This window comes from Botryllus schlosseri, chromosome 16 (assembly GCF_051294905.1).
Source record: "Botryllus schlosseri isolate E-star chromosome 16, Bs_hap1, whole genome shotgun sequence".
Taxonomy (NCBI): domain Eukaryota; kingdom Metazoa; phylum Chordata; class Ascidiacea; order Stolidobranchia; family Styelidae; genus Botryllus; species Botryllus schlosseri.
Genome location: NC_137251.1, coordinates 9,804,362 through 9,825,957, shown reverse-complemented (window position 1 = coordinate 9,825,957; position 21,596 = coordinate 9,804,362). Strand labels below are relative to the sequence as shown.

Below are 21,596 nucleotides of genomic sequence, written 5' to 3'. Positions count from 1 at the left end.
CTAATCCAAAGATTCCTGACAAACTGAAGGAAGCGATGGCTGCTAAATTGCTGAAAATGCCAATCCCTGAAAAATTTCGCAGAGGTATGCCTCTCAGTCTGATCTCTGACTCTGTCTCTGAGTCAATGAGTATGGTCGATTTGATTGGGCCAGAATCGTGGTTTCTATTTGATGCTATGCATGTGGAACATGATTGGTTGAGTCTTCCAGTTTCGGAATGGCATACTGATCCAGATTTCATGACTGCTCAAGAATTTGTGAATACTGTTGAAGTAGTTAATGATGCAGCAGGGCGTATGGTAAAATTGAATACCGACTATGCTGCGTTCATAACGGGTGACAAAAAACAGCGAGCGAGCCTCCTACAAGCTGTGGAAGATCATCGGAACAGATATGCAGATTTCTCGATATCAACCATTTCATCCACCTGACTTATGTAATATTTTGAAAAGTTGATCTCTTTCTTTGCCTTATTTTTTCGTTTCCTGTGATGTTTATTATGTGGCTGTGAGTGGATGTTACATTTACAGTTGTATTCTTGCACATGGGGATCCAGGAAATTGATGAACAGTGCCGGGTAGGTTTGAGGGGTGTAGGATATGTGATCTAACAAAATGACTATCAGTTTTAGGTAGTTTTGAGCAGTTCTAAGGCAGTGTGGGACATGGAAATGATATCCTGAACTAGGAATGCCTTATATAGTGGGGTTCTGTAGCACTCCAAACCGCAACAGCTGCATAAATCCATGTTATATGTCACTTTAACTAGGCTAGGTAAAATCGTGACACTCAGATTTTAGGGGAATCCCCTATTTTCAGCTGCTATTTTCCAGCTCAATGTGCACACGGATGCAGGGGACGAGTTACAAAAAAAAGTAGCCAGAATATGTTTTTAAGGTATAAGGCATGGGAATCGGACTGAAAACCTGGACTTTTTGAAAGTCGGTCAATTCTGAACAACCCTAGTACAGGCGTTTTCCCAGAATATACACGTCATTTCAAGGGTGCGTATTATACATGGGGGCGCACTATATTCGAAAAATTACGGTATATCACTTCGGAAAACTTCTAAACGATGTATAATATGGTTTATATATATCAGTGGTCGGGAACCTTTTTTGTCCGAAGAGCCATATTGACCCTATTTTTTCCATCTCAACCCCCAAAGAGCCATACATGTCAATCAACTGTTACGTCACAATTGAAAACTCGTGACGTCATGGTAGCACTAATTCGAACTCGCTACATGTCATTATTCGTGTGCGACATAGATCAGGAAAACAATGTGTATTTTAAAACTGCGTTTCGAAATGGGCGTCGCCATGTCTGCTATGCTCTTTGATTAATTAACGTATCGCACAATTCAGGATTTCGAGTCGGGTACATAGAATTCGCGAGTGATATTGGCCGCCGGCGTGACAGTAACTTGAATTTGATGATTTTGAATAGAGGGGGTCCAAGCTCATAAACCTGAAGACGGCATTGTCTTTACCTCTCAAAGACATGTTTATACTGCAACGAGAATAATTCTTCTGGCCGTGATGAAAATTTCCAACAAGTCTCTGCAATATTGATCATTTCAGTCCAAAAATAAATATTTGGCAAAGAGCCATTTATTATACCCAAAAGAGTCACATATGGCTCGCGAGCCATAGGTTCCTGACCACTGATATATATCATAATTTTGCATTTCAGATGGCTGTCCACATCCTACTAGATTAGATGAAGCATTTCCAAGCTTTGATCTTGACAAAGTCACTTTCAACGTGAAGGATCATGTCACCTATAAGTGCAGATTTGGTAAGTTATACATTGGCATTGGATGGTGTCTCGTGTTTCTGAGACCACGGGTTACATACATATAACTAAATCCAAATTGATATATTATTCACAAGGTTACAACCTGAATGGTAACCCTAATATCACATGTCAGCCTGACATGACCTGGTCATCTGCGACGTTCTTTTGTGTGAAAAGGGATTGTGGCCAGCCTGAAGCAATTGAAAATGGATATTTTGAAGCAAAGGACACCAAATTTGGTGCATGGGCAGTATACAAATGCAATGAAGGTGAACAGTGTCGTTAGTCTATTTAGGAGTATATTCCTGTTTCATTTTGTAGCAATTTATCAGCAGCTTCCTCGCTTTTGCTCAGCATTTCCAGGATAACATGGAGGGGTGATGCAAGACTTAGAAAGCATTACTAGGCTATTTCTACACTTTCCTTGTGCAGCTGCATATTTAGGCCTACATTGTACATCATGCACGCATGGTGTGCATATGCATTTACATTGCACATGTTGTGTGTATCTGTTTCATGGTGTTACTAGGCTACATGAGTCGGTGTAGATGCCGCAAAAACATCAAGTATAAAATTACAAATGTTCTATTCCTATCTCCACTGGTCATATAAATACAACTGTCAATTATAGTGGCTAGTTGCCTGGCATTTGAGCATGTGACACAATGAAACACGGCAGTTGAGCATGCGAAACTTGAGCAATGAGCATTTGACTATATAATAGGGTTACAATAGTCCTCTTTTAAGAGGATTTGTCCTCTTTTTTGATTTTTTTTTGAAAGTGTCATCAGAGGACACGCCCAAATGTCCTCTTTTTTGATAAATTTAATAAAATATAGGTTGAAATTCGCTTTGATTTTCAAAATACAGTAACCCTACTAATTAAGCCGAAATCTAGCCCTAACCCAGGGGCCGGCAATGATTTGACGCACACGACATATTAGGCCTATAACCATGTTAGTTGCAAAAAGTGAAACAGAAGTTCTCAAAATGGAACAAGCTCGTAGGGGACCCAAATTATTTCATAAATTACCATAAAATAGAGTCTTCGGGGGCAGATTTTATTTATCTAAGAAAATTCACCGCTTCCCGCGATTTACTGGGACCAGATTTTTAATTATAATGTGGGAGCCCCACTAAAGATATATAGATAAACAATTGCAAAAATATGCATAGTGTACAGAAATGAGTCCAACCGTATTCGAAATTATGAAAGAAAGACAGCTTAATATCGTATGAAACCGTTTAGAACTTTATATGCTTCACTCTTTGAGTGTGCACTGTGCACTCCGTGCGTTGCAGGCTGTGGTATCGCGACTATTACATGGACCGGCATTTCGGCGCTGGGCATATTACGCTAGGAGGCATGACCTAGACATTTAGTTGCGATGCCAGAATGATTGGCGGTGATAAAACTTTGAAACAAAATAACCGCGCCGCATTTGGCCAAAACGTTCCACATTGATTGATATGTCAATTGTCCACAGTCCAGGCGCCGAATAGTCTGGAGCCGGCAGCTTGAGCTGCAAGTATCAAATATAACCTAGTGGAGGAACATAATGACCCCCGTGTCGAAATGCGGATTTGGAATCATGTTCGTCTCATGAAAGGAGATTTTCTTTTAGTTTTGTCTATGGTACGTGATTTCAACCTATCTTGAGTAATGAAAACCTTCACCGCGATCTTTGGAGCTTGGCAGACAAGTCTAGTGTCAAACCAACCTTAATGTGACATTAAACCGACTTGTATGTTACACGAATGGGCACAGTTTTCGTCTTCAGGCCATATCATCGTAATGGCTATAATGGCATGTCACTTGTACGATATGTTAACGGACAGAGTGGACTTGAAAACGACAAAAACAATCGTAGAAGGTCGATCATTGCACAACTAAAAGTATTGATGTAAATGTTACGTACTAGGGTGGAGTGAAAAAAAGAAAAATTTGAATTTCAAAAAGTGCCTTTGATATTTGGTCCCAAATCTCAAATGAATTATTTCTATCATGATTTCAGGTTCTTGCACCCTCTAGTGGCCGTGCAATTTTACCAAACGAGCCGAAAATAGCTAATTTGGCCATATCTGGATAACCGCTTATGCTAGAAAGCTAATATTGGGCTTAAAAGCTGCGGAAGCAACATGTTTCTATCTCACTTCCACAGAACTTTGTCTTGAAAATGTACAGAAAAAAAGTTACGAGCAAATTATTGATTTTTAGACCGCCATTATAATGTAGGTTGGTTTTACTTAGTTTGCATTGCTAATTTGCATGTTACATTTTGTTACATTGCTGTTTTAACAACAACATCTGCTGTTTTAACAACAAAATCTTGTTTGGTGGACCAATGAGTTGATTTTTATACCAACCTAGCATAATTTTGATCAGTAGAGAGAATGATTGAACTTTCATCATATTACATCATCACAAGCCTTTATGTCATGATCTCGGTGGAATAGGTATCTTCCGTTTAACTCTACAACAAGCGATAGGCTTACATTGTTCAAACTGTGAATCAGTTACAGTAAATCAGCTATATAATTTATATATACCTCATACCTGTATGTTTTGTGGAAAATGATGATTTTCCGTAACACTCGAGACATTGTTAACTGTTTTATATATTATACATATTGTGCAAGCTTCTGTACTCGTCTTTGGAATACTCTGGAACTTTGATAGTCAACCTCAAGTCTGACAGTAGGAGTGTTGATAACTCATTTTAAAAGTGTTCTGGTGTATCGTGGAGTTGATCATATAATTATCTGGTATATCTGCGTTATAACTGACTCCTCCTTGGGCACTGTGTAGTGTCATAGGCCGCTCGCTGAATGAACAGAACAGGTTGCTGTAATATACTTTGCTATGTGTTTGAATTGAACTGATATTGTCTAGTATAAGTACAGATTCAGAATTTCATCCTGTTCTACTTATAGCAGATTGTGGTTTATCATATGTACAAGTACTACAAGTAATTGACATAATGTTAACAAGAAAAACATCCAATCTGCTGTTGCTTGCAAGAAGTGGCACTGTGGAGAAACTTTTCGAAGTGTTGATGGTTTTCCGTCTTGAATACTCCCAACTAAAGGACACGTGAATGAGAGTATGCTCAACTTTGATCACTTTAGTTGTGATCAAACAACTGTCTTTAGTTGGAAGTATTCCAGAAGAAAACCATCAGCACTTGGAAAAGTTTCTCCACAGTGCAACTTCTTGCAAGCAACAGCAGACTTGGATCTTTATCCTGATAACAATATGTCAATTACTTGTAGTACTTGTACATATGATAAACCACAATCTGCTATAAGTAGAACATTATGAAACTCTGAATCTGTACTTATACTAGACAATGTAAGTTCAATTCACAGACATAGCAAAGTATATTACAGAGACCTTTTCATACAGGCAGCAGCCTATGATACTACACATGGAGGAGTCAGTTTTAACACCAGTATACCAGAGTATTATATGATAAACTCCAAAACAGACAGAAACCAGAACACTTTCAAAATGAGTTATCATCACTTCTACTGGGAGACTTGAGGTTGACTATGAAAGTTCCAGAATATTCCAAAGATGAGTACAGCAGCTTGAACAATATGTATAATATATAAAACAGTTTAAAAATGTCTCAAGTGATATGAATATCATCATTTTCAACAAAACATACATCAATATATAAATTATATAGCTGATTCACTTTTTGAACAATCTTAGCCTAACGTTTGTTGTAGAGTTGAACAGGAAGATAGCCTTTTCACCAACTTCATATCATAAAGGCTTGTGATCATGAAATATGATGAAAGTTCAATCATTCTCTCTACTGACCAAAATTATGCTAGGTTGGTATGAAAATCAACTCATTAGTCCACCAAACAAGATTTAGTTGTTAAAACAGCAATGTAACAAATTGTAACATGCAAATTGGCATTGCAAACTAGGTAAAACCAACCAACATTTTAATGGCAGTCTAAAAATCAATAATTTGCTCGTAACTTTTTTTCTGTACATTTTCAAGACAAAGTTCTATGGAAGGGAGATAGAAACATGTTGCTTCCGCAGCTTTTAAGCCCAATATTAGCTTTCTAGCATAAGCGGTTATCTAGATATGGCAAAATTAGCTATTTTCGGCTCGTTTGGTAAAATTGCACGGCCACTAGAGGGTGCAAGAACCTGAAATCATGATAGAAATAATTCATTTGAGATTTGGGACCAAATATCAAAGGCACTTTTTGAAATTCAAATTTTTCTTTTTAAATAATTTATCAGGGTTGTAAACAAGTCACAAGGCTCTGAGTCACAAGTCAATCTCACTTTTATAATTGTGACTCGAGTCAAGTCTGAGTCCAAGTCAGTGAGAAGAGGGCCGAGTCCGAATGACTCGAGTCCGAGTCCAGGTCATTCTGTTGACTGCTCAGTTTCCAGTTAAGGTCTTGTTAAACCCACTTTTTATCACTGTGTATGGTGATATCGAATGGTTCGCATTTATAATATGCTCATTTTCCTCACTTTTAGTAGTTTCTGGTCGCATTTTTAAGTACCAGCACCAATAGCCAAGATCCCAATAGTGTGATTACTTTTACTATTCTTCGAAATTACAATAAAATTTTGGCCTTGACCGTCTGAGTTTCGAGTCATAGAGTCATAGAGAACAAGTCGAGTCAATATACAGATTGACTCGAGTCGGGTCATCTCCTTATTGTTAGAAAATGACTCAAGTCAAGTCGAGTCATCGGAAAATCGTGACTCGAGTCGAGTCATGACTTGGGTCATTACAACCCTGGAATTTATACCCTTCGCGACAAATACTTTACGAATCACTGGTGTCACCTGTGCCATTGGCAGCTACAAATAAGCGGTTTGTGGGATACGCTAAATATAACATAATGTTTGGCACGACAGTTGGTAATATCTTGAAATTTTATGACACTTTTGCACGCTGCATACCAAATGTTGCCGACCCGTGCCCTAACCCCAACCCCAACCCTAACTGACCCACAGCTGATCTCTAACCCTAACTTTGACCCTCATGCTCAACTGTCGCATGCCCATCGCCCAATTGTTGCATGCTCAGATTGCTCACTCACCGACCATAGGGAAAAGCAACAGCACATTGAGTATGTGGTGCACCTATAGTTTTAGCCTGACTTCGATATTTAAGTGCAAAATTTTCGCGCTCATGTGAATTTTCTACCGGAATGAATCATTCATGATTGTCGATCATGTGGCTCGGCTCTATTATGCATCACTACTGCTTGAATTCGTTAATTTTGGGAGTTTGTTGTCTGAAATCAGTACAGTGTCTTTAAATTCTTATACTATTTCAGGATATAATCTTGAAAATCCGCTCGTGACAAGACGATATTGCTCATCCTCAGGGTCATGGTCGGGCAGAGTGCCGAAATGCAATAGTATGTAAACTGTTGCAATTTTTCAAGGACCTTTTTCATTGTAATTTCCCTGCATTTTCCAGTCAAAAGCTGTCCGCCGCCCATCGGCCCAAGAAATGGTAAAGTCAGCACTGACGGTTATGAATTCAACAGCATAGCAACATATTCCTGCAATACCGGATACCGGCTCAATGGCACCAAGGAGAGTCGTTGCAATGATGAGGAGTCTTGGGGAGAGGTCCCAATATGTGAAGGTACCGAACTCATCATTTATCAACTTTGTATAAAATCCGTCAATGATATCATTCCTGCGAAGTCTTTCAAAGTTTTACCACATCACTTTTATACTTATAGCCAGAATGTTTTAGAAAATTACTCTCTTTGTTATTTCAGCATGAGTACATAGAAATTCACTGAGACCAGTGCACATTTACAATGTGATGGCTGTTGCACCGTCATTTTTCCAAGTAGGCCTACGTGTATTTCCAGTCCTATACCTTTATTGAGACATGAGACATATGTAAGACGTTCGGTATAGGTGCGCTCTTCTTGATGTGGCGCTTTGACGTATGCACAATGCATATGGTCAGGTCAATGGCAATGTCTTGAATCGTGTTCAAATTTTATCACAGTGGATATACAGTGCTCATTTGAAGATCCCTCAAGACCCATGTGTGGTTATTCAAATGGGGGTGTGATAAAATGGGCCAGAGAAGTTATTCAAGAAAATAGAGACGCACTGCCAAGTATGTGATAATTTTTTACTTCGCCTAATTGAATCTAGTAAGCAGATATAATGGTGACATCATACCTATTTCAGGTAGCGTGCTGAAATATGAAGGAGGCAGGGACTCCGCCATATTGAAATCACCTGTCATCCCTGACAGCAAACCCCATTGCATTCAATTTTATTTCAAACCTTTGGATGGTTTACAATCTAGAAACGATCTGTCTGTCGAAATCAATGGAGCAATGTAAGATGGTTACACTTACCAGTTACAATAGCATAATGATTCATTTTTATGTTTGATATGTGACATGTAACGATAAGGTAATTGTCAATTGTGACGCTTTCTTGTTATAAAGTGACCCAAGATATAGATTTCCGGACACCAGGTTGCACTTATCAAATATGAATTGATATGCAATTTGAGTATGACACAGTTCACAGTATCTCGTGTCATGGAGTGGATGTTTACTCAATGATTTTCACAAAACCTGTATCTCTTTGCAACATGGACGTGGATCAAATGTTTTTGTTTTGTTTGAATAAATCCAGGCCGAATATTATCTGACATCTGTAGAATTGACTTTGCAAAAACTGATTTTCAACAGAATTAAAGCTGCAGCACCTGAAGGTGTTACCGTACCGCCAAATAGATGGATTGGACTCCAAGCAACTATGGAAACTCAAAAAACTTCTTTCCAATATGAAATTATTGCTAAAGGGAATACAGTAATTTTACTTGATGATATTACCGTTGTCAAAGCAAAATGCAGTAAGTATACGATTTTAAAGATCGTACTTTTTATGGTCTAACTACCTAAATATTATTAATGATAGCCTATTTTCAAAATATTTACAGTACCTTTCTATAATGGTATATTATTCCTAATCAACATAAAAGGTGTCACGATGTATCAACATATGGGGATTAGTCGTTATTATTCATGATTTGCTGTGCAGGTATTGACATTCTCCTCACGTAGTAGGCTCTGCAAGCAACCCAGGATTCTGCTATGAAAGGTTTTAAAAACCTCTTTCATTGCTTATGATGCTGTTTTGTGCAAGTGTCTTTTTCTTTTGAAAACTTCCTGTTTCTAGAAATCGAACAAATAACAATAGTAAGACCATCTCTTTGTACTGTAAATGTTAGACAGCCCGTTTGTTGTATCCCTTGCTTCGATAAATTGGACCCTTATTTCGATTCAAAACTAATCACTTTAATTGTTTCTTGCAGAATCTCCATGTAAGTCATTAAACCGTTGCAAGAATGAAGCAATCTGTGTTGACGAGATTAAAACCAGTTATTGTGTTTGTAAGAGAGGATTCGGTGGAAAATATTGCCAAAAAGGTGCGACTCTCTTGATATACCTACAGTACACGTACATTTAGTCATAATGTATACGTATATTCGTGTGGGAAGTCTGATTTTACTTTCATTACCCGCGATTGTAGATCAGGAATGGCAAATCACTCAAGAGCCGGAGGAGAGCCGCATTTATAATTTTGTTGTCTTGCATATTGGCACTGGAAATATAAAATCATCTTCTCCTCTTACTACATTCACTCGGCAGTACTGCGATGAATTGAGTCAGACGCCAGTCTCTTTTATTGTATAACATTACTTGACTCGGCGTTTCAGAAATATGGATTGACTCGTGACGCTATGTACCAAAAATATTTATTGTCCTTGGAGAATAATTGTCGTATTATGTTTGCTTATGCTAAAATAACCTGAAATAGCTCAGGGCAATTCCCTGCACAGACAACCGATGTTCCCACCACTACCTCTCCAAATCTCCTGAAATTTGGTACACGCACAGATGAGCTAATTCCAAACAGGATGAACTTTATTTTATGAAAATTGGACTTGGGGGTCAAAAGTTACGTCACTTTGAAAATTGACAATTTTCTGCTCATTTCGGGTCTGCACTTTCAGGTTTCATCAATGCAATATTCAAGAAGGTGTAGCTAGATGTTAGACGACAGTTGAGATACGGCACTTGGATTTATCTGAAGCTTGTCTGATCGTCTATATTTCCAAGTAAAATTTAATGCCCTGTAGGTTAGGGCCAAAGGTTAAATTGAGGGGGAATTTGGTCAATGGTCTAAAATCAGTCAGGCGTTACACGGTTTGGACTGCGGATTGCTCAAAAACATTATTTATTAAAATAATATGGAATATAGGATTTATTAAAATATTTTGGAAAATAGGATCTTAAATGAAAGTTTGCTTCAAGGAGACTTCGTTCATAGCTGTTTGATTTTGGCTATTAGACTGTAAAGTGATGAAATTGCAGTTTCAAGAGCACACTTCATTTGCACATGGAAATGCAGTAGTAGTAGGGTGCGTTCGGGCATCGAGTCTGGGGTGTGTGTGGACAACTGGACATCATGTCTGGGATGTGTTCCGACATCATGTCTTGGGTGTGTTCGGACTGTGTTGCCATTGAAACGTAGTGTCTGGGGTGAGTTCGGACTGTTTTGCCCCTCGGACATCGTGTCTGGGGTGGGTTCGGACAGTTTTGCAACTCGGACATCGGGCCGAGGGTGTGTTCGGAATGTGTTGCCATTCGGACATCGTGTCTAGGGCGTGTTCGGACATCATGTCAGGGGTGTGTTGGGACTGTGTTGCCACTCGGGCATCGTGTGTGGGCGGGGGAGGGGGGGTTCAGACATCATGCCTGGAGTAGTGTTAGGATTGTGTTGTCAATCGGACATGGTGTCTGGGATATGTTTGTGCTGTGCCAGACATGCCTCAGACCTGATATCTGCGCACTATTTTTATTCAGACGTGCTCCGGAGATGATGCCTGCGCACTAGATACCTTCAGGCATTGTCCGAAACGGATATCTGGACACAGACATGCGTCAGACGTGATGCCCGCGTCCTAAACGACGCGTTTTTGCTGATATCTGCGATAGCTAGGTATATCCACAGTAGTGGTAGCTGAGTATATCCAAATTTACAGTAGTGATAGCTGAGTATATCCAAATTTACAGTAGTGATAGCTGAGTACATCCACAGCTATCACTACTGTGGATATACTCAGCTATCACTGCTGTAGATATACCCAGCAATCGCAGATATCAGCAAAAACCGCAAATATAGAGGTCATATATTGGTCAAATGTCGTTTAGGACGCGGGTATCACGTCTGACGCATGTATGTGTCCCTTAAGCCCGCAGATATCAGATTCGGAATATGCCTGGGGGTATTTGGTGCGCAGGTAAGAGCTACGACGCATGTCCACTGTCCAGATTAAAATAGTGGCAGATATCAGGTCTGAACACACCCAAGACATAATATCTGAACACCCCCAAGACACGATGTCCGAGTTGCAAAACAATCCGAACACCTCAGACCTGATATCTGCGCACTATTTTTATCCGGACATGCTCCGGAGCTGATACCTGTGTGCTAAATACCCCCAGGCATGGTCCGAACCGGATATCTGCGCACTTAATAGACATAGACATGCGTCCGACGTGATGCCCGCGTCCTAAACGACGTTTGACCTATGACCTCTATATTTGCGGTTTTTGTTGATATCTGCGATAGCTGAGTATATCCACTGTAGCGATAGCTGAGTATTTCCACATCCGCAGTAGTGATATCTGTGATAGTTGAGGTGAGTATATCCAGAGTAGTGATAGCTGTGGATATACTCAGCTATCACTACTGTGGATGTGGATATACTCAGCTATCACTACTGTGAATATACCCAGCTCTCGCAGATATAAGCGAAAACCGCAAATAAAGAGGTCATATATAGGTCACGCGTCGTTTAGTACGCGGGTATCACGTCTGACGTATGTCTGTGTCCACTAAGTGAGCAGATATCCGTTTCAAACAATGCCTGAAGGTATTTAGTACGCAGGCATCAGCTCCGGAGCATGTCTGGATAAGAATTGTGCGCAGATATCAGGTCTGAGGCATATCTGGCGCAGCACAAAAATATCCAGACACGATGTCCAATTGACAACACAATCCTAACACACTCCAGACATGATGTCCGAGCCCCCCCCCCAGACACGATGCCCGAGTAGCAACACACCCCTGACATGATGTCCGAACACGCCCTAGACACGATGTCCGAATGGCAACACATTCCGAACACACCCTCGGCCCGATGTCCGAGTTGCAAAACTGTCCGATCCCACCCCAGACACTATGTCCGAGGGGCAAAACAGTCCGAACTCACCCCAGACACTACGTTTCAATGGCAACACAGTCCGAACACACCCAAGACATGATGTCGGAACACATCCCAGACATGATGTCCACACACACCCCAGACTCGATGCCCGAACGCACCCTACTACTACTGCATTTCCATGTGCAAATGAAGTGTGCTCTTGAAACTGCAATTACATCACTTTAAAGTCTAATAGCCAAAATCAAACAGCTATGAACGAAGTCTCCTTGAAGCAAACTTTCATTTAAGATCCTATTTTCTAAAATATTTTAATATGTTTTTGAGCAATCCGCAGTCTAAATCGTGTAACGCCTGACTGATTTTAGACCATTGACCAAATTCCCCCTCAATTTAACCTTTGGCCCTAACCTACAGGGCATTAAATTTTACTTGGAAATATAGACGATCAGACAAGCTTCAGATAAATCCAAGTACCGTATCTCAACTGTCGTCTAACATCTAGCTACACCTTCTTGATTATTGCATTGATAAAACCTGAAAGTGCAGACCCGAAATGAGCAGAAAATTGTCAATTTTCAAAGTGACGTAACTTTTGACCCCCAAGTCCAATTTTCATAAAATATAGTTCATCCTGTTTGAAATAAGCTCATCTGTGAGTGTACCAAATTTCAGGAGATTTGGAGAGGTAGTGGTGGGAACATCGGTTGTCTGTGCAGGGAATTGCCCCTCAGTTATACCACCATAACTTCGGGTGCATGTTAATGAGGGTACTTTGAATCAATGTTATAGAGTGATTCTATGTCTAATAAGTGGGGCGTTTTTCTATCTAAAAAAGGAAGATTTTCACTTGAAAAATCGAAATTTTGAATTTTTTGACCAAAAAACTGAATTTTGATCTCACGTATGCAAATTAGGTGTTTTCGCACATAATGTTAATATTGCACTACTTATCTTTATTTCTGGTTGGAAATATCTGTCCTAACAAAGTACTTTGGCCTTGAAAAACGTTTTCGGCTTCTGACAATATTGTCTACATCACAATTTTTCATCACACGCTTCTTGCCATAAGAACCATGCAATGCCCAAGTAGCCTTGCTTTAGTTATGATATTGTGGTACATTGACCATAACTTCTTGTCGGCCTATTAGTTTCATTTGACCGTTTATGATTCACAATGAGCAGACAATGGGTCGTTTACAACGGTAGACCTATAAAGTAGGCTACATAGCTGTAAAATATCAAATGATAGGCTCACCGACAGTGCAAAATCTACTATACAAACGAAATGCAGAAGTCAAAAAAATTTGGACTCTATAAACAATTTTGAAAAGTTTGACGTAACACTACAATTTTGACATGTAAAAAAAATCGCCCTACTAATAAGTAATACCGTAAACCGGGGTAACTTTGGACACTAAGCAGTAAAAGATTTGAATGGTTATTGATGGAAAAGCGTTGCCGCTGGATGTCCAATTCTTTTTCATGAGGCAACAGTACCACAAATAGTCTCAATAAAAGGTGGATTCATTTCACTACCAGACAAACTTGACAACATTGATGAATTATTGGCAGGGGTCAATTTCATCGAAAGTGATGGCTGTTAAAATTCTTATAACCAAACATAGATAGCATGCGAGTCATGGATTCAAAACTTGGCAGCAGATACATCTAAGTAGTCTTAATCCATAGCAAAAATCTCAGTGCGCTCAACCCTTGAATCAATATGAGAAAATGTAATGTCCAAAGTTACCCCCTCAAATGTTATCAGAACGGGGTAACTTTGGACAGTGGAAAATGTGATATTTAGAGCTCTGGAAAGTGGCTGCTTCATCTGTGTCAAAGTGTATCGTCAACTATATTCGTTATGACCCCGTGATGGCTTTTGAAAATGGAATGAGAAGGTTATTAAATTAGGAGTTTGCCAAAATACGAAAAAAAAATATGTAGGCAATAAACCAACAGCCAAGAGATTGTAATCTGGTGTAAGCTACTGTAAGTACTTATCGCATACTCTTGAAGATGTGCCTGCTTAATACGGCATACTGTAAATTACGACAAAATATACCCATCAAAGGAGACATAAAAGGGAAGGTGCATCATTTAAAGAACAGTAAAATATTAAAAATCAGCAATAAATCACGGTAACATGCATAATGTTTGCTGTCGATTGCTGACGCCGACAGTGGGATACCCCCTTATCATCATATGTTATTGATAAGTCCAAATTGTGGAAGACATCAGGGAAAATTGAGATAAGGGAGCATTAGCCTACATAAACTACAACATTTTTAAAATTTTTCTAGGGGGGGGGGGGGCGGGATTAGGAAAACATCATGCAATAGGCTAGACCAGTGGTTCCCAACCTTTTTCATCCTGTGCCTCCCTTGGCCGAAATTTAAGTCAAAATTCCCCCCTTAGGATAAATCAACCCGATGATTAAAAAAGGTCAGTTTCACCGCGCAAACACCTGTTGACTGAGAGAATAAGACGGGTGGCACCGAGTGTTAGTTTCTAGCAGTGCTGTAATAACACTTTGTAAACCTCCGAAAACAATGGTCTCGGTCCCAATCAAACAAATTCTGGAAGGCTTGACTCAACAGAACCCCACACTTCCATTTGTGTTTTCGGCTTACCATGCACCAATGGCTAACATAACTGCTGTGACAAATCAATATCCATTAATATATTGGTCTCGCGATTTTTTTCTCAAGTTTGCGTATGCATTTGGCCAATAATATTGGTACTTTCATATATAGCAGGGTTGACCAGACTCGAGTCTGACTCGAGTCACCATTCTTTAATGACTCGACTTGACTCGAGTCATTTTCTCAAAATACGGAATCGACTCGACTCAACTCAAGACAATCAGACTATTGACTCGACTTGGACTAGAGTCATTGTGCATGACTCGAACCAAGCCATATGACTCGAGACTGTAAAACGAGACCGACATTTCATTGTAATTTTGAAGAACAGTAAAGTGACCACCCAGTTGGAATTTCGTCTATTGATACTGGTACTTGACAATGCGACAAGAAACTGCTCAAGGGGAGGAAAATTAGTATATCATAAATCCAAATCATTCAATATCACCAAACAATGTTGACTTGAGTGTGACTTGGACTCGAAATCGAGTCATAATACCATGACTCGGACTCGACCCTCTGCTAGGTGACTTGGACTTGGACTTGACTCAGTGGTGAATTGAAAATAACTCGATTTGACTCGAGTCAAAACTATGAAAGTGAAATTGACTTGTGACTAGGAAACTCACGACTTGGTCACAGCCCTGATACATAACATACACGTGATAAGATTCCCTGCCGGAGCTCATTGAAATCTAGGACACCCATTACGTTTCGGCAACATTGCACCAAGTTTAACATGTCTTTTTTTCGGGTAGCTGTTTACTAATAATAAAGCAAGGCTAGCGATCTCTTTAACTTGAATCTATGACGTTGGAATATTTTGTCACTGTCCGAAAACGTTGACTTGAAAATAGGGGGATTTGTATGTGAAAATAGATTTCAAATAACATTTGAACATACTTTCAGCAAACCAAAACGAGCCATAAGGAGCATGCGTTCGGATATAACTGGTTGACTACATGACAGTTCGGATATGAACAATTCGTGAAATCCGTTTTAATTCTGAAGTGGAATTCCTCCCTAAAAATTGCAAAATTCCCCCCAAAGGGGGGAATTCCTCCCCGGTTGGGAACCCCTGGGCTAGACATATACAATATTGTTTCAGTTTTAGCCACTGCTCTTATCAAATAAGCCTCATTTGGGAGATTTCATAAAAAATAGAGTGCGAAGACATCCAAAAAACTACATTGTCCAAAGTTACCCCTCATGCCGGCGTAATTTTGGACACGGATAATTTACAAAAATAGGGTACTTATTTATGACCATGAAGATTTTGGATCAGTTAATTCTAATCTTTGCTCCATGACCAGGCCTGTTTATTTTTGGATATTGGGTTTAATTTCCAAAAATAAGGTTTGAAAACATCCAAAAATAAGCTTTTTTTTTGATGACCTTTGTTTTCAAGTTTTGTAGTGAAATAAACAAGTTAGGGCTGTGTAAATACTCTTGAAACAGCCAGGAAACTTCCAAAACACACACACAAAAAGAAAACAGCATTTGTGTGATGGAGGGGGTATCGAAACGTTCAAAGTAGTGCTAGTGTGGTGATCGCTGCACCACTCGACCCTGTGCCGCAGGCCAATTACCGCCAACTCTACAACAATAACTTCGTCGACACGATGCTGGGACTGAATGGCAACCTCAGACGCCAACAGAACTTCATCCAGGAGATAAAAGTACGTGCCCCAAGTTTTTTGACCCCTTGACACCCGTTGGTTGTCAATGAATTAGGTGAACACTTGGTTGATCAGACATTGTACCAAAGTCCGGCATGTGCACCATCGCCGCAATGGTGGATCCAACTGATCGTCCTCGATCGCATGGCTACAGAGCTGAGCACCACCGTCACAAAGCTTCAGGGACTTGGTCTTCTGATCGTGGCGCAGCAGGAGGAGCTTCATTGCATGGTCGAACGCCTTAAAGCTCTGTGCCCAGCTCAGGGCTGGGTCAATGACACGCGCGACAAGGAAGGTTTTCAGAGGGTACTGGGCTATCAGGTTCAATTAGGCACGCAACTTCGTGGAAGATCAAGGGAGATTGGAGAGCTTGAAGCCATCCGACAGTTATTCGGACCCTGATAGGCCCGATGTTTCCCACTACTGCAATGGTCGAGTCCGATTTCTCGAAAATCAAGGGGGAGAAGGGTCTTGACCCGGCGTCTCTCACTGATATTTTCTTTGGGGGGCATTTTCCAGGCCAAAGACTTTCTGACGAAAGTATTGGAAAGTTGGATCAAGATCACAGATGATGTTGATGTGCTGAAGGACATGAATATACATGAAAATAACATACTTTCGGTGACGTTTTCTATTAGTATTATGACTAAAAACACCCCCATTTTTTATTTTTAGAGATTCTTCAAAAATAAAATTTGAAAACATCCAAAACTAAGCTATTTTTGTTATTTTTGGAGAATTCCAAAAATAAACGGCTGTCCATGACCCATGAAAAACACAAAACTCACCTTCCCTACACTCTAGCATTTCCAAGGTATAAAGCGAAATTGTTGAAAATTGTCCAAAGTTACCCCGGTTTACAGTAACCTAAAAAATAGATTTGATCTCCAAGTTCTAAATTTTGCTGAAAATTGTTTTAAAACATTGTGAAGTCTATCGAAGCAAATGTAAATTTATTCACAATGAATTACCAAAGTATGATAAAACAAACATTTTTTGCTCACTCAACAGTGAAATTTGGAGATTTTGGGGCAAATTTCAAATGGTCTTCAAATGTTATTTTGACTTTGAAAAATTTTGTTGTATAAATGGATCTATTATATCATCCAGATGACAATTTATGATTTTTGGTTCAGGTTAAAGGTGTACCTTTAACTTTAAATCCAATCATTCGACAATATTCAAGTCTCCCTCTCATTTCATGAGACAGCCCCATCCTACCTATTCCATCATTCTTATGGTTTAAGAAAAGATCACTTACTTAGCATTATCATGATTCTTTATATATTGAGCTCATTCGACGAGCATGTCCACTAGGGTTGTCCAAAATTTGAAAAATTTCGAAAATGCTGCGTTGTAATGTCTTATTCTATAGATTATTGATTAAAAACATCAACAAGCCTGAAAGAAGCTCTCAGGAACGTCGTTAAGATTTCTTACAAAGCGTTTGAAAGTAGCTGCCAAAGAGTGGGCGGGCCACCGACGGCGAAATTGCAACTAGGCGGGCAATGACGAAACCACGATTCTTGATTGGGTAATCGGTTATGCTTCAATGATGACGGCGGCTGTCAGCTCTGATTTGGGTGCTTCACCGTGTTTGACAGAAGGAGTAGGTTTTGCTGCTGCTGAGTCTGTTGGTGACGGCTGTAATACTGTAAAAGCGTGTTGTGGTTTGATGAGTCAATAGTAGTAATGTAACAGTGGTTCTTCGAATGTATCAGTTGTAGCAGTAGTTTCTGTTTTGCGGAGGTCGAGTCTGTTAGTAGAGACGGGAATTTGTAAAGCGCATTGTGGGTTGATGCATCAATAGTTGTAATGCAACACTTGTTCCTTGCTCAATGTTTTAGTTGCAGCAGCATTTTCTGTTCTGATGAGGTCGATTTTGTTAGTAGTGGTTGTGGTTATGTACAAGGGCATTGTGGGTTGATGAGTTAATAGTCGTAATGTAACACTTGTTACTTAAATGTTTTAGGCGTAGCTGTAATTTATGATAGAAGGCAAAAATATTACTGTCATGGCAGAGGCAAAACGGCGGAAGACTGTGCACTTGCCACAGAGAAGAACAAGATCTCGATCTGAGCATTACTTGGTCGGATATGCTTGCGATTACATCTGTGGCTCGAGATTACCAACCTTGCGAGAAGTAATGAGTTACTTTCTGCATCTGAAAGACCATTGCCCTCAGTCAACCCCTACTCGTGAGCTATGTAATGTGGTGGTTCATGATGTCATGACAGTGTGGCAAATGGCGAGAATTGCCACAATACTTAAAGGAAATGCGGTGAAATTACTTGAAAAACTGAACAAAAAATATATTTTTCTGAAGGCGACCATGAAACGGGAAAGTGATCCCAAGGGTAAGAGGAAAAAATTCACGGAAGATTTGGACAAGTTGTGGGATATTGGAAGTACAGATGCGATAGCAATAATACAAAATGACATTTATCTATCACATGATAGAAAGCTCGAAGACATTGCATTCTATGAAGATCAACAGCAATCTCGCAAATGCATAATGTTGGGAAGAGACAAGATTCTCGCTAAAGACATCGAAAAGAAAACAGCAACCATGGCGGATAGAACTGTTAAAAACATTCAAGTGATGACTATGTTGTTTTAGCATCTTCTTCATCTTCAAAAGAGGGTGATAGTTTGAGTTCAAGTTCTGATTATGATGCTGATGTTGGTCTTGGCACCTCGACAGCCATTAAGCTGATGGCACCTAAAAATATTATGAATAATACCCATGTGTCCCAAGCTCTGGATCGATTGCAAATAACAGACAACAAGGCAACAATGCTGATCGGAGCATTTATTACGGCTTGTGGCGGTGACATAGCAATGTTCTCTCTGTCAAGATCTTCGACAAAGAGAGCCAGGGAAACAAATCGTCTTGAAATTTCCAAGGATATTTCAGAGAAATTTGCAGAAAATAAACCTCAACATGTTGCTATTCATTGGGATGGAAAGCTCACAGAGGATAGATTAGGAAATCGGTATGAGGCTCTGTCAATTGTCCTATCTTGTCATCCTCAATACTCAGAAGGAAAACTACTTGGCATTCAAAAGATGCAAAATGCTGCAGGTCAGACGCAAGCAGAAACCACTTTCAACATAATTGAAAGTTGGAATATAAAAGATGCTGTAACAGCTTTGGTTTTTGACACTACAGCAAGCAACAGCGGCTGGAAGAAGGGTGCGGCAAAGATTCTTGAAGACCTTCTAGGAAGGAAGGTGTTCTACCATGCATGTCGGCACCATGTGTATGAGCTGGTAGTGAAAGACGTTTGGAAATCTTTATTTGGAAAGGCCACAACTGGACCAGAGAATGCATGGTTTGCCCACCTTAAAAGGAACTGGAGCAGTCTTGACAGGGAACAGCAATTCAAGACTCTGACTATTCCTCTATGTTTTGCTGAACGAGCTGCAATGATAGTTGATAAGTTCAAGCTACTGTTGAACAGAAAAGATTTTTTCACACGGGATGACTACAAGCAATGTGTGACTAATGCTCTTGCTCTTCTCGGTGCAGATGAAGATATACGTCATCACAAACCTGGTGCAGCACACCATGCGAGATGGATGGGTACAATTCTGTATGCTCAAAAGATGTTCATGTGGGCCGACCAATTAGATTACAAATCTGAAGAAGTTGAACTGCTGCGCCGCTTCAATTTATTTTTGGTTCTCTTTTATATCCCTGCGTGGGTGGATTCAAGCATTGGTCGTGATGCAGCTGGTAATGACTTGAGATTCGTTCAGCACATGTTGAGTTATAAGGAATATGATGAGCAAGTTTCCACAGCTGCTTCACGAAAGCTTTTGAAGCACGACTGGTATATTGTTGAGGAAACCGCTGTATACGCCTTGTTTTCACCGACGGAAAGCAAGGAAACCCTGGAAAATATGGCAAAGGCGCTCCTGCAAGTAGAGCGAACTTCCAGTTTCAGAAGGGGCCCACCCTCATTGAATGCAACTATACAGATCAACAAGGACAGTACGTTGTCTGACCTTATTGGGCCCCAGTCGTGGTACATATTTGAAGTTTTTGAATGCTCTGGGGATTGGCTGCGTCAACCGGTTGATGATTGGCACTTTTCAGATTCATTCAATAAAATGAATTGCTACGTTAGTTCTGTCAAAGTCGTTAATGATGCCGCAGAAAGAGGTGTCAAGCTAAGCACAGACTATGCTGCAATCTTGACTGACAATGAACAGCAAAGAGACAGTTTGCTTCAAGCTGTGGAACAGCATAGGAAGATTTTTGGAGACAGCAGGAAGTCTACTCTTATCAAAGGCCAGTGATCTGCAACACTGACCCTGCGATATACTTTTTAATGATGCCTTTTGTAAATAGCATTTTTGCCTTTGTTAAATCTTGAATAAAAAGTGTAATATGCGTTCGTTTTAGAGAGAGACGTCGACTTACCATAACAAGCCATAAGGAGAAATTGACTACTGGTTTGCAATTTATGAGTTACAGTCGTTGTCAACTGGTATGTTTTAGAAGGCTCGAAGGTAGCACGATGCATGCATCTAGTTCATTCTTATCTTAATTGGCCAAGCTCCTGTGCAAGAAGTAACAAAACTGTTATACACAGTGTTCAGGTAGAAAATATATTACTGGATCGTTATGCTGTTGTCGATGGCAGCATTAACAACGTCAATTTACCATATCGCCAATGCCACGAACAGAAATGGCTGCAAACCAACACAACAGAGTAGAACGAAATCGTGACCAGCAATGATCACAAAATCAGTATTTCAGCCAATCAGTAGCTTATTATTACAGGTTCCAACCAATCAAAATTCTAGGTTCGTGATTGCCCGCCCACTTCATCGATTCCCCGCCCACATGCAGACGGCTACTTTCAAACGCTTTGTAAGAAATCTTAACGACGTTCCTGAGAGCTTCTTTCAGGCTTGTTGATGTTTTTAATCAATAATCTATAGAATAAGACATTACAACGCAGCATTTTCGAAATTTTTCAAATTTTGGACAACCCTAATGTCCACATTCAAGTCGAAATACAAGATTACTGGGCCACGACCTGACCTATCGACTTGATATTCCATAACATGCCACCCCATTTTTGTCGCTTGCTTTTTTCTGTACCATCTTCCTTTAATTTTCATTTAGTGTACATGCCTCCTCTTTACGTCGCCTAGGCCAAGGTGGGTGCCTAATTCCTAAGACTA

General features: G+C 40.0%; 1 protein-coding gene across 2 annotated transcripts in view; it reads left to right on the top strand.

Moving 5' to 3' along the window:
- LOC145458631 (uncharacterized) overlaps positions 1–21,596 on the top strand; it is a 70,264-nt gene that overhangs the window by 18,989 nt on the left and 29,679 nt on the right. For both annotated transcript variants that reach the window (XM_080337058.1, XM_080337059.1), the window contains 8 exons: positions 1,695–1,799; positions 1,895–2,068; positions 7,128–7,211; positions 7,274–7,444; positions 7,823–7,936; positions 8,011–8,164; positions 8,526–8,689; positions 9,152–9,265. In XM_080337058.1, coding sequence (XP_080193184.1) covers positions 1,695–1,799; positions 1,895–2,068; positions 7,128–7,211; positions 7,274–7,444; positions 7,823–7,936; positions 8,011–8,164; positions 8,526–8,689; positions 9,152–9,265 — 1,080 coding nt within the window. The remainder of the gene's footprint in view (positions 1–1,694; positions 1,800–1,894; positions 2,069–7,127; positions 7,212–7,273; positions 7,445–7,822; positions 7,937–8,010; positions 8,165–8,525; positions 8,690–9,151; positions 9,266–21,596) is intronic.